Source organism: Rattus norvegicus, chromosome 9 (genome assembly GCF_021556685.1).
Source record: "Rattus norvegicus strain SHRSP/BbbUtx chromosome 9, alternate assembly SHRSP_T2T, whole genome shotgun sequence".
NCBI classification, from domain to species: domain Eukaryota; kingdom Metazoa; phylum Chordata; class Mammalia; order Rodentia; family Muridae; genus Rattus; species Rattus norvegicus.
The window spans coordinates 24,377,826-24,391,053 of NC_141542.1; the positions used below are offsets into that span (position 1 = coordinate 24,377,826).

Below are 13,228 nucleotides of genomic sequence, written 5' to 3' on the forward strand. Positions count from 1 at the left end.
GATTTGACCTCCTCTAATTGGTGCTAACCTCTATAGTGTGGCTCTATTCTGGGGATTTCTGAGGATGAGGACCCTTGAAGGGATGATTGGACTTGCAGGAGTGACAGGCAAATAGAAGCTGGCTGGGATTTACCATTTTTTGTTTGTGGTTCAGCATCAGGCACTCCCAGCTCCTGCGTGAACAAGCTCAATTGAAGAACAATATACAGATTTTGCTGAATGAGAAGAGAGAACTGCTGGTGGAGCAGACTGAACTGCCATCATCCTCTGTGGAGACAAAGAGGCTCTGTGAGGAGGCCGGAATGAACATCTGTGACCCCAGAGCCAAGCAACAGCAGGTAGGGTTAGGGCTCAGGGTCAGGTTGTCCTCAGGTCTTACCATAAACATAGACAAACCAATGTAACTGTCCATTGACTGATCCATGTCCTGACCTAGGTCTCATCCAAGTGTTCATTCATGTGATGGTTTACAAGGCTTTCTGTGGAGATAGCCCCTTTTCAAGAAACTGCATGTTTTGAAAGCAAATGCTCCTGCTCTTCGAGATCTGCACTTCATAAAGGGAGATAGGTTGATCACACAGCACAGCACTACATGCCATTATGTATGGAGGGTGCTATGTGGGAGCCCCTCTTTAGACTAGAGCAGGGCTTTGAGGGATGAAGCAAAAGCCTGGAGCTCATTTTCTTTACAGGGATCATGTGAGACTCAGGAAGTAAGTAGTTTTCAAGGAGGAGAGCCTGGTGGAAATGCCAAAGAAATGGTTCTCATTGTCATTTGTGGTGGCTTTTGTTCTTCCTCCCCTCATGTCCCTGTATATGAAGATGGTGACTTCATGCTTCATAGATCTTGGGTAACTACAGAGCCTGTGTATCAGCATGTCAGTCCTGTCTTATTTGAGTGCTCCTGGAGAGTTCATAACTGGGCCTTACAACCTGAAGCTGGTTAGAAGAGCAAGGATGTGGAAACGGTTTCTCAAAGGCTGACGGTTGGCATGAGAGACTTGAGACTTCAAGAACAAAGTTATCCGTATGTACCCCCAATTCTCACCAAGAAAGTTGCATTGCTGTGCTGACCTGCATCTTAGGGAGCATGCGGGGAGGCCAGTTCATGACATGCAGTTTTGTCCAGTCATTATCTAACTTAGTCCTTTAAGCCTAGGTCTCTCAACAAACATGAAGCTTCCTGTTTTGTGCTGGCCAGCAGTCTTTGCATCATTCGTCCAGTTCCAAGATGAGCCCCCTCTCTTATTTGTCTCAACACATTCTTAAACCATTCAGCTATTTTAAAAATAAGGATTAGATTTCTTTACTTTACCTGAACAGAGTTATCCCCCGGGAAGATTCTGGATTGTCTTATTGGCTTCACCATGATCTTGCATGGAATCCTAGAGTGCAACTCTCTGCTGACATTGCTTTGCTGACTATATCATGGGCACTGCATTCTTTCAGGATAGATTCCCTCTCAATATTGTACACAGTGCTGCATTTCAGAAAATTCACTGTATGTTATTTATTTAGCCTTTTTCTGACTGACATTGAGGTTGTTTTAATATCACAGGAACTCTAATGTGATGAAATGTTCCTGGTAACTGACCGTGAGTTACTGTCTTCTCTGATGCTTCCAAAGTCTTCTATGAAGGAAACAGGGTAGCTTTAGTGAGCGTCCTATGATGAGTCAGCATAGAGCTTGATGGAGTCTTTTCCTAGAAATCTCTCTCTTGGGGATTTGATGTTGTGTTGTTTAGGCTATCTGTGCAGAACATGTAACTTACTTGTCGGACCAGCGAGTATCTGCATAGAAAGGTTTCCTGAAGTGGAAATGAGTACAGGGCAGGGCAGCACAGCCTGCTTGAGTCTAAGAGACTTGTACACAGCATTGTTCCCACTAATTCCTCACTCAACAGGAAATGAGCTGCATAAGAGCAAAGTTTTCATTTGTGCATGCGAGTGTGTATCTGTGTGTCTGTGTTTGTGTGTGTGTGGGTATGTGTGTGTGTGTGTGTGTGTGTGTGTGTGTGTGTGTGTGTTTGCAGTAGTGAACGTGTGTTTCCCTCAATTCCAAGTTTCATGAGAAAAGTACTCTAAGCATTCACTTTACATCCATGAAACATGAAATAGAGCTGCCCAGTCATTTGGCATCTCCATCTAGCTCTGTACAGCAAAAGGACACTTAAATTACTAATTTATTCTGTTTCCAAAAATTTCAGAACAGAATTATCTTGTGAAGTCTGGGGGAGGAGTGGAAATATGTTCAAGAGAGTCCTGTTTCACAGGGGTAACAAATGGTACAGGCCTAGGGCTTGCGGGTCCCTTTTTGTTATGGTGTAGAAGCAGGACAATAAAATCCTTTAGAAATGCAACCCCCAAAAAGAGGACAGAAAAACACCTGTAAAGTTAGATTTTCAAGTGATTAGGGGCAAAACTACTGATCTGCATTGAAATCCTTTGGAGCACATCAAAGGAATGGAGTACTGGGAGGTAAGGGCAAGGCTTCTCTATAAAATCCATGAGTTTATGTTGCTTCTCTGTTCTTTGTGAATTGTGAAAGCCCACTGGAAGGTTGTGTCACTCACTGTGTCTTCTCCAAGGTTGCTTTCCACATTGCCTGCTACCATTTCTTTCGAGCTACCTTGGCACACTACAACTTCCCCTGGGAGTTTGGCTTGGATTTTATTCATTGAGAATTTGAGTTGCTTGGAATTGTATCTTCATCCAGAAAAAGTCCCATAGCTATGCTGTGGTGCAAGAACAGGGCAGTTTCAGGAACCCCTTTAGGTGCACAGATAATCCAAAGCGTTCCCCTATGTTATCTGTGTAGCATTCTGCAAGTGCTGTCAATCAACATCATTTTCTCTCAGTTAATTTCAGCCTCAATGGGTTAGGAGAAATGATGAGCTTCAAATGGGTCTGACAGTGTAAGAACAGGTAGCCCTATGAGAAGCCATGTTCAGAAAGTGGAACAGAAGTTTTAGTTAACCCAGTGATTCCACAACAAGGAGTAGGTATTGCCATTGCAACTAGGGAGCATCAATGTTGTAGTGGTCCCAGAGTAACCTTGAAGGAGAATCTATCCAGACGTCCATCAGCCAAGGAGTGAAAGTGTACCATACGATGGAGCCCTTCCATAGATTCTGATTCAGTGTGGATAATCCATGCAAGCTTTTACTTACTTATTCAAATTATCTCTGGAACAATCACATTACGGGGAGAAAATTTGTTGATTTGGATCCTGGTTATGGAGATTTCCTATGATTCTAGCTTTGGGCATGAAGTCACTCAGGCTATGGTAAAGACAGCTCCGATTAGCAGAAGTTGCACACTTTGGGGAAAGTCTGAAAGAGTGAACAAGAACAAGAGTCTAGTCCACCACCAATATATGATCCTTTGCTGAGCAACAAGACAGCTCTACACAGCCTTTGGGACTTGCTAAGCCAGATTGTTAATGGGGAAAGAACCCTGAGTCTATGACGGTTTATGGGAGGACAGCACATCACTGACTGAGCTGTCTATAGGTCTGGCCACTATGTACATATCCCACTCAACATTTGTTTTTATGCCTCCAGCGTATCCTGGGGAATCTTTACATTAAGCATTAATGTTCAGGTCGGAACACAGGCTGGAAGAAGCCATTTGAATATCCTTCCCTATATAAATACCCTTTTTGGGTGGATGACCACCCACCTGGATTTCAGCCTCAGGCAGTTAAAGAGCAACTCAGAGTATAGTTCTGGTACAGTTCATGTGAATTTTGCCCATGAAACAATATATATGATCCTCTGTATTTCTTGCTATGTTCTACTCCTTTCTTCCTGTGATCTCTCCGGAAAGATCTGAGGACATTTTCTCTTCTGTCCTCTCAAAAATTGCCTTACACTAGCCATAGACTTACAGGGGTGCTGTTCTGTTTCTACATCACAATCACCTTTAATGTCCACGTGTACGCTGGGAAGATTTGCATGGAGCACATTCGCAGTGATTACAGGATCTGTGCACTTCCCATGGATTTGAAGTGAGATGGCTTCTCTGTGTATTTGCAGATTCAGTGGTTACAAATGGAAACTAGACGGGTTCCTTCAGTGCTGACATAATCAGAAATTTCACCTCAATTCTGGGCATGTTCTCCAGAAGGAATCCACATGGTATTCTAGGTTGCTCATACCTCTCTTGAACTCAGATTCAGACATAGCTAAAATGTTATTATTCAATGTCATATACCTGGACCAGTGGGAAAAAATGCTCATTTTTCTCTTAATCCCAGTACAGTCCATAGTCCACAGTTCAAATTCTAGCAGTTTGAAAGATGAGATATAAATCCAAGTGCAGGTACTCTAGGACACTTGGGGATGCAGGGACTGATCTCAGCTGACAGGTCATGCTGGATTGTCCAACTGAATAGAGCTGATGTAAGAGGGAGAGCTGAATTGACAACCACTCACTAAACCTTTTTTCCCTTGCTCTGCTAGGTCTGAAATTCTCCAGCAGAAACTCGAACATGACACAGTCTAGGACAAGATCTCCCTTGGAGAGAAGTGCTACAGGAGGAGAACTAAGTGTGCACAGCAAATACACCACTATTGCATCTCACCTGTAATGTCCATAGCAATTGTGGGCTGCATTTTCCTCCTTTAGTTTGATTTCTTTGGATTGAATACGCTGTATTTTCACCTTGCCTCTCTCCAGCAAGTGTACACTTTTTGAGGGACTCAGAGAAGTGCTGATGCACATCAATCAAGAGCTGCTGGTCATCCAGAAAGACTGTGCACGTGTAAATTTGTACTTGTCCTGATGGGTCATCCAGAAGAGTTTCGTGGAGATCAGTTCACAAAATTGGAAAGACTTTGTGACAAAGTCTGTAATATCATTTATACTCAGTGTTGGATGGCTTTTTCCTTAATACCCCCACTCCAACAAAACAGACCTACTTCCACTCCTCTTCAAAAGATTATTACCATCACTAACTGCTTGTCTACTATGTCTCCAAGGCAAGCCACAGGCTATAAGTCTATTCTGCAAAAGGAGCAGCAAAAAATGCTTAGTGCAATTCCTCTATTTAAAGTATGGTTAATTTTTAATTGTTTTGGTTATTTGGTTTTCCTTCTATTCATTTGAAGATTTGTAATTTATCTGTTGTTGTTGTTTTGTTCATTTGCTTTTCTATTTTGATAAGGATATAGACTGTATATATTGACTACCTGCATCTGGTTACTATCAAGTAAATTGGATGTATTCTGGTCAATAAAGGATTAATCTCAAACTCTTCACTCTTAAGAACCTTCTTTATTGATCATTAGTGTCAACATCTGAAGTCCCACAGCTATCAGGAAGGGAGGGATCTCTGCATTCTCATGGGGACTGGGCATCAAATCACTTCCCAGTCAGACTGAGATTCACAGGCATTTATATAGTCACTGTGCACTGTGTTTCCGACTCTGAATTTCAACTTCATCATGCATACATTACCCACTGTGTATGCTTGCTGTCAAATATATAGTTACCTCTAAATTATACTCTGTCGATGACAGTTTTGACCAAATTAATAGGATAAACATTAATTTTTCTGTAACACCTCCCAGGACATATAAACATGGTATAAGGGAGTTTAAAGCCATCGGGAATCCTGCACCCAAATCCCGGGGCAGAAAATGCTGAACACCCTGGAATGCAGATAATCCTGAGACCACAGGAAAGAAAGCCACTTCTGACCAGCTCTGCCCACATCTCTGGCCCAATATTAATCTGCATGCTGCCTCTGGAAACAGGAATAGAGGAGCAGTCAGTGGCAGGAACCTGCTTGCTTCAGCCTGGGCCCAGAACCTTCCTGGGCCCCGAGCATATTTGAAGAAAACCAGAGGCATACAATTCTCTGTTTCCTGACTGTGGCTTTTTTTTGATTCGAAGCTCAAAATACCATTTTGTTGTTGGTGATTTTTAGTTGGATATTTTTCATTTCGAATTCAAATGTTATTCCTTCCTTGTTTTCCAGAAATAAGTCTGAATACCATCGCCCTCCACCTCTGCTATAAAGGTATTACCTTCACCAGCCATCCACTTTCCCAGCCTAGGCAGGACCAAGGGCTGTTCATTCCATTTGTGCCCAAGAAGACCATCCTCTGATACACATGCAGATGAGACCATGGCACAGTCCCTGTATAGTGATTGGTACTGGTTTAGTCTCTGGGAACTCTGCTTGGCAGCCATGGTTGTTCTCATGGGGTTGCAAGTCCCTTCAGATCTTTCAATCTTTCTCTAATTCCTCCAACTGAGGTCCAGTTCTCAGTTCAATGGTTTGCTGCTAGCATTCTCCACTGTATTTGACATGCTCTGGCTGTGCCTCTCAGGAGACATCTATATCCAGTTCCTGTCAGCCTGCACTTCTTAGCTTCATCCACCTTATCTAGTTTGAAGGCTGTATATGTATAGGCCACATGTGTGGTAGACTCTGAATGGCCATTCCTTCAGGCTCTGTTCTAAACTTTGCATCCCTATCCCTTCAATAGGGATTCTTCTTCTCCTTTAAAGGAAGGAGTGAAGAATCAGCATTTTGGTCATCCTTCCTGAATTTCATTTGGTCTGTGAATCTTGGAGAATTTGAGCATTTGGGCTAATATCCACTTATCAATGAGTGCATACCATGTGTGTGTTTCTGTCATTGGGTTAACTCACTCAGGATGATATGTTTTAGTTCGTTCTCTTTGCTATGAATTTCATGAAGTCATTGTTTTTGATATCTCTGTAGTACTCCATTGTGTAGATGTACCACACTTTCTGTTTCCATTCCTCTGTTGAAGGGCATCTGGGATCTTTTCATTTTCTGACTATTATAAATAAGGCTGCTATGAACATGGTGGAGCATGTGCCCTGTTGTATGTTGGAGCATCTTTTGGGTATATGTGCAAGAGAGGTATAGCTGGGTCCTCCGCTAGTGCAATGTCTAATTTTCTGAGGAACCTCCAGACTGATATCCAGAATGGTTGTACCAGTCTGCAATCTCACCAACAATGGAGGAGTGTTCCTCTTTCTCACATCCGTGCAAGCATCTTCTATAGCCTGAGTGTTTGATCTTAGCCATTCAGACTGGTGTGAGGTGGAATCTCAGGGTTGTTTTGATTTGCATTTCCCACATAACTAAAGATGTTGAACATTTCTTTTGGTGCTTCTCAGCCACTCCATATTCCTCAGCTATGAATTCTTTGTTTAGCTCTGAACTGCAATTTTTAATAGGGTTATTAGTCTCCCTGCAGTCCAACTTCATGAGTTCTTGTATATTTTGGATATTAGCCCTCTATCAGTTGTAGGATTAGTAAAGGTCTTTTCCCAATCTGTTGTTTGCTGTTTTGTCCTAACCACAGTGCCCTTTGTCTTACAGAAGCTTTGTAGCTTTATGAGGTCCCATTTGTCTATTCTTGATCTTAGAGCATAAGCCATTCGTGTTTTGTTCAGGAAATTTTTTCCAGTGTCCATGTGTTCAAGATTCTTCCCTGCTTTTGCTTCTATTAGTTTGAGTGATCTGGTTTGATGTAGAGGTCCTTGATCCACCTGGACTTAAGCTTTACACAGGGCAATAAGAAGGGGATGATTTGTACTCCTCCATATGCTGACCTCCATTTGAACCAGCACCCTTGGGTAAAAATGCTATCCTTTTTCCACTGGATGCTTTTGTCTCCTTTGTCAAAATCAAGGGACCATAGGTGTGCTGGTTCATTTCTGGGTCTGCAGTTCTATTCCACTGGTCTATCTGTTTGTCTCTGTACCAATACCATACAGTTTTATCACTAATGCTCTGTAAACTGCTTGAGTTCATGGATGGTGATTCCCAGGGAAGTCCTTTTAATGTTGAGGATAGTTTTAGCTATCCTGTGTTACTTGTTATTCCAAATGAATTTGCAAATTGTTCTGTCTAACCCTATGAAGAATTGGAATCGAATTTTGATGGAGATTGCATTGCAACTGTAGGTCACTTTGGGAAAATGGCCATTTTTACTATATTCATACTGCCAAGCCATGAACATGGGAGATCTTTCCATTTTCTGAGACCTTCTTCAATTTTTTTCTTCATTTCATGAAGTTCTTGTCACACAGATCTTTCACTTGTTTGATAAAAGTCACACTGAGGTATTTTTATATGATTTGGGACTATTATGAAAGGTGTCATTTCCCTAATTTCTTTCTCAGCTTGTTTATCTTTTGTGTAGAGGAAGGCTACTGATTTGTTTGAATTAATTTTATACCCAACCACTTTGCTGAAGTTGTTTATCAGGCTTAGGTGTTCTCTGTTGTAACTTTTGGGGTGTCCCATGTATACTACCCTATCCTCTGCAACAGTGATATTTTGACTTCTTCCTTTCCAATCTGTATCCTTTTGACCTCCCTTTGTTGTCTGAGTTCTGGCTAATGCTGGGGACAACATACAATGGAGACATCTCAGTAGCCCGCAGTAGCTTTTTGTAAAAACTGGTTGTTTCGATTTCTCCAAACCTTAGCCCTGGACAACGGCTGTATAGATTTCATTTGTGTGTGACTGCCTATCAGTTGGCCTTGGTGTGCACAATTGTTGTATTATATCTGACTTTCCAACGTCTTTCTCCTTCTGCTCTTGTGAATTCTGTGAAACTAGATGTTCCTTGATGTTATGATTCTTAGACAATTGGAAATTGATGCATAGGGGCACAGCACAGCACAGCCCTAGTGGCCCAGGTGGATACTGTGTGTTCTCATCTTGGAAAAAATGTAATAACTGCAGAATTGTAGTTCTAGATTAGGGTTTGACTTGCAAAGACAGCTTGAAGAAAATAAGAGAAAATGAATTAGAGCCAACATTGGGACCCTAAGAAAGGAAAAAGTTATTGAAGTTAGGAAGTAAGTTTTACATAATATTATAGACTGGTTAAGGAAGTATAGGATATATAAAATAATATACTAGTAAACTAAGTCTAACTACTGGAACCCTTATGAGAGTCATTGTGTGCAAGGAACAGAACGCTAGTGGAATTAGTGTGCTAAGAGTTGCCTTGATTCTTTCTGGCCACTGCCTGGCAGTTTTGCCTATGTCATTTATCATTAGAGTGTCGCAGGAAAATGCAATTAGCTGATCTCGGAGCTTTGGACTCTGAAGTATAAAAGTAAAGAGTTAAAGTTTAAATAATGACAAGTTTACAATTATTATTATTATATTGGCCACAGGCCTGGGTATAGGGCAAGCCTGAAACTTTGGAGAACAGTTGTAATTCTTAGTTCTTGGTGAGATGTAGTCATTCTTTGCATTTGATTTGGCAATGATTATAAAATCTCTTTTTTCTACCCGCTTTTGGATTATTAATAAAGGACTGGGGCAAGAGAAAGGCTACAGAACATGTGAAGAGTAAATGAGAGAGAGCATGAGGGAGTGAATGAGAGAGTAAATGACAGAGCAAATGTAAGAACAAATGTGATTGCAAATGTGAGAGCATGAGAAGAGCATGTGAAAAGTGAGTGGAGAGAGAATGTGAAGAGTGAATGAGGGAGCTAATGAGAGAGCTAATGAGAGAGCGAGTCTGAGAACAAATGTGAGAGTCAGGGAGAGAGCATGAGGAGAGAATGTGAAAATGAGTGAGGAGAGAATGTGAGGTGTGTGTGAAGACTGTGTGTGTGCGTGACAGGAGAGTGCATGTGCTGTGTGTGAGATATGTGTGAGGTGTGTGTGAAGATTGTGTGTGTGCGTGACAGGAGAGTGCATGTGCTGTGTGTGAGATATGTGTGAGGTGTGTATGAAGATTGTGTGTGTGCGTGACAGGAGAGTGCATGTGGTGTGTGTGAGATATGTATGAGGTGTGTATGAAGACTGTGTGTGTGTGTGACAGGAGAGTGCGTGTGGTGTGTGTGAGATATGTATGAGGTGTGTATGAAGAGTGTGTGTGAGAATGAAAGGGTAATGAACAGACGTGTGCACGATTGTGGGAGTTTGAGAAAAGAAAACTGCAATAAAAAAAGCAGAGTGCACAAAAGAATGCAGCCTGTGTGCAGCCTCAAGCTGAGAGAGAGAGAGAGAGAGAGAGAGAGAGAGGGACAGAGAGAGAGAGAGAGAGAGAGAGAGAGAGAGAGAGAGAGGGAGAGAGAATGACTTTAAGCCTTGAAGTTGCCTATCAGTTTGTACCCAAAGAGTAGTCTGTGGATATGTATTATGCGCCTTCCAGATAACCCTGCTTCCAGGTGAGAACTCTGATCCTGTGTGAGGGCCAGGAAAGGCTGACAGAATGGCTGCTCCCCTGAGGGCAAAGGATAAAACTTTTAGGTCTATGACCTCCTAATTTATCTTTTCACCTGAAGACTTATTATTCAAATTTTCTTACTGGGATAAAACTATGATCCTGGTGAGCGTCTTGTCTCTTGGATGCTCAATCAGTTCTTTGTTGTCACAGACTGTTTGAGCTTACTCCAGTCACTGGGAGTTATTCACACCTTCAATTTTCCTGAACTTTTCAGATTTCTAACATTTGTGGCAAACTGCGTGGCAAAAGCAATGAATGTTGAGCACTTCCCTGGGGTCCAGTGCATATACAGCTATGGGTGTATGGATATGGTAAATTCCTAGGAGTTACTCTAAGAAAGTAGGACTGTGCTCTTAGGATCCCTGCCTGACCTCACTTCACTTTGTCAGCTTTGTGGGCTTCTACACTGCTGCTCTGAGAAGAACTGAAAACTAAGGGAATAGATGTGTAGCCTCCCATTACCTTTGTCATTGTTAGGATATTAGTAGGAAAGGTTTGATTGAAATATACTCTCAAAAATATTAACAAAACCATTGCCTCTTGTGTACCATCTGGATGAAGTACCAAGTTCACAGACATTTCTTCACAAACTTCCGAAAGCCAGCAAATTGGAGCATGAAGAAAGCCAAGTCCAAGGCATTCAAAACCAGCATCCTCACCAATGCAACCAGAAAAGGCTTTGGTAAAAGAAGGGAGGTAGTGAGACAGTTGGCCCTCATACACTCAGAGAAGACTGTGCCAGGAGAATTGGGAAAGGATTGTGGGAGAGTAATTAGGTATCAGTAGTCAGTGAGCAGAACGTAAAGTGAAAAAGAAAAAATATATAAATAGAAATAAAATAAAGTTCTTTAACAAAGTGGGATACAATGTATTGCTGAACTAGCTCACCTGTGATTACATTTGCACATGCTTTAACAGATAGAGAGACTAGATGTGATAAAGTAGGATGCTCTTGTCATTTACATATATTATGTATACAAGATAAATGAAGTGGAGAACATGCACTTCAAAGATCCATTGTTCCCTCACATGTATGTGGCTCTGCTTCCCTTTATCAGGACTGTGGAGGCCTCTGCTCATCCAGGTCTCAGGGCTCAACCAAAATGCAGTCCCCTATGATCTCTGGCCAAGTGCTCTTGTGTTCCCAACAGAACTCTGCCTCAGGCTGCAGAGGCACTGAAGGGCCAGCCTTCACCTTCAAGGTGCAACCACTCTTTCAGTCTTTCCAGGCTCTCTGTTACTCAACTGGAGGCTTCAGCAGAGGCCTTTCATCTCAATAACAGAACCTTACCTGATCCAAAATATTGGGAAGCCATTCTACACTCCTGATTGGCTGGTTACCTGAGACCAAACAACATAGCTCTCTTCTTTATGCCTGTTTTCTTGATTTGAAAGTAAATAATGTGATCATCTGTGGTGTTGGTGGTAAGAATAAAATTCTTAACATGAATAATAGGACCATGCAGAGCATGGGCTTCACATTCTAGGTACAGAGTGAAGAGCTAGAGGGAATTACCAAAGAAAACAATAAGAATCCTAACAACAATTACAGAAATAATGAAATGAAATAAAACAAAAACAAAAGCAAAAACAAAAATACCTTGTGGGTGCTGGTATTAAAGGCATGTATTAATTCTGACCAGCTTTGTAGGAATTTCCAATAAAAAACAAACAAACAAACAAACAAACAAACAGCCTTATTACACTTGCAGCAGGTGCAGGAGAGAAAGCTGGGAGAAATCCTGTGTTGCTGCCCCCATGCTGTGATTCTGCAGCAACAACTTCCTTGGGAATAGGAACCTGTATGCAGTGGGATCCCTTGCTGGGCCTATCATCTCAAAAAGAGGGGCTTCCCTAATCCAAACCTTAGAATGCAGTTTACTTCAGGCCAGGAATGAAGTCAACCATCATTAGGGAAAGAGCAAGGGAAAAATTATACAGGAAAAAATATGTGCCTTAATCAGAAAAGATCCTCAACTTCTAAGGCCTCCACAATCTCCACCCGTCTCTTCTGAGCTTGGCATAGTGATGTTGTATAACTCCAGATGGTAGGAAAAGGCAGAGTTCTTCCCAGAAAAGATCATACATGATTTTCACCCTGAAATATGTGAGTTGAGGTGGCATCGAATCACAGAGTCAGCACACCCGGGATAAGGACACAGAAGCCACAGATGACAATGCCACATGGACTCCCTCCTGAACTTATGGACCCATTAAAATTGAGGTTTAGCCTAACCTTAGGCCATTCCACTCCCTGCCCATCCGCCTGATTTTTATGTTTGCTCTGAGTAAAAGATCAGAGTGTAGCCCCAAATATCCTCATGATTGGACTTGGAAATTCAGGAAGAATGATATTGGAGAATGGATGGCTATGTGGTTACAATGTGGTAACTAGGTTCTGACCAGGAACCTCGTCCTTAGCTAATGGGGACTTTAATGCCGGGCTTCCTGCTTGTTCCAGTGCAGGCTAAGACTTCAGGGTCAGGCCAGCTCCTGAGCCCCACACGGCTGCCTGCATACTCTTGTGACTATATTAGAGCCAGAGTGCTCTCCACCCTATCCTCCTCTCTCCTCTTTGTCACAGCCATGGTCCCCAAGAGCACTTGTCAAACACATTTATACATCTATCTCTATCTCAAAGTCAGGTTCCCAGAGAATGAATCCCCATAGCTGACCATAAATGAGGATTCACTGTGTGTGTGTGTGTGTATATATATATAGTATTTTAGAACACAGAATGGGGATTCTTGGTGAAAGCTTCATGGACATGTATTGTAAAACTAGAGTTTTAAAAAGGTTACTCATTGTCAGAGTCCGGATGTGCAGGGCCGGACGTGCCTGAGGGAGAGCCAGAGATAGGACTTGCCAAACTAGCTATCAGCCCCAAGGACATTGACCATCTATAGCCACCCCCTCCCCTTCCTTCACCCCCCTGAGTGAGATGAGCCACCCTACCTGCCTGCCGAGCTGCTAGAGAGCACGTA

The 13,228-nt window shown here is 42.2% G+C and overlaps 1 protein-coding gene across 3 annotated transcripts in view; it reads left to right on the top strand.

The window, feature by feature from the left end:
- LOC146768882 (uncharacterized) overlaps positions 1 to 13,228 on the top strand; it is a 51,536-nt gene that overhangs the window by 6,497 nt on the left and 31,811 nt on the right. For 2 of the 3 annotated variants that reach the window (XM_087564630.1, XM_087564631.1), the window contains exons 4-5: positions 155 to 338; positions 4,464 to 5,259. In XM_087564630.1, coding sequence (XP_087420756.1) covers positions 155 to 338; positions 4,464 to 4,469 — 190 coding nt within the window. In that variant the 3' untranslated portion in view covers positions 4,470 to 5,259. 3 annotated transcript variants of the gene reach the window in all.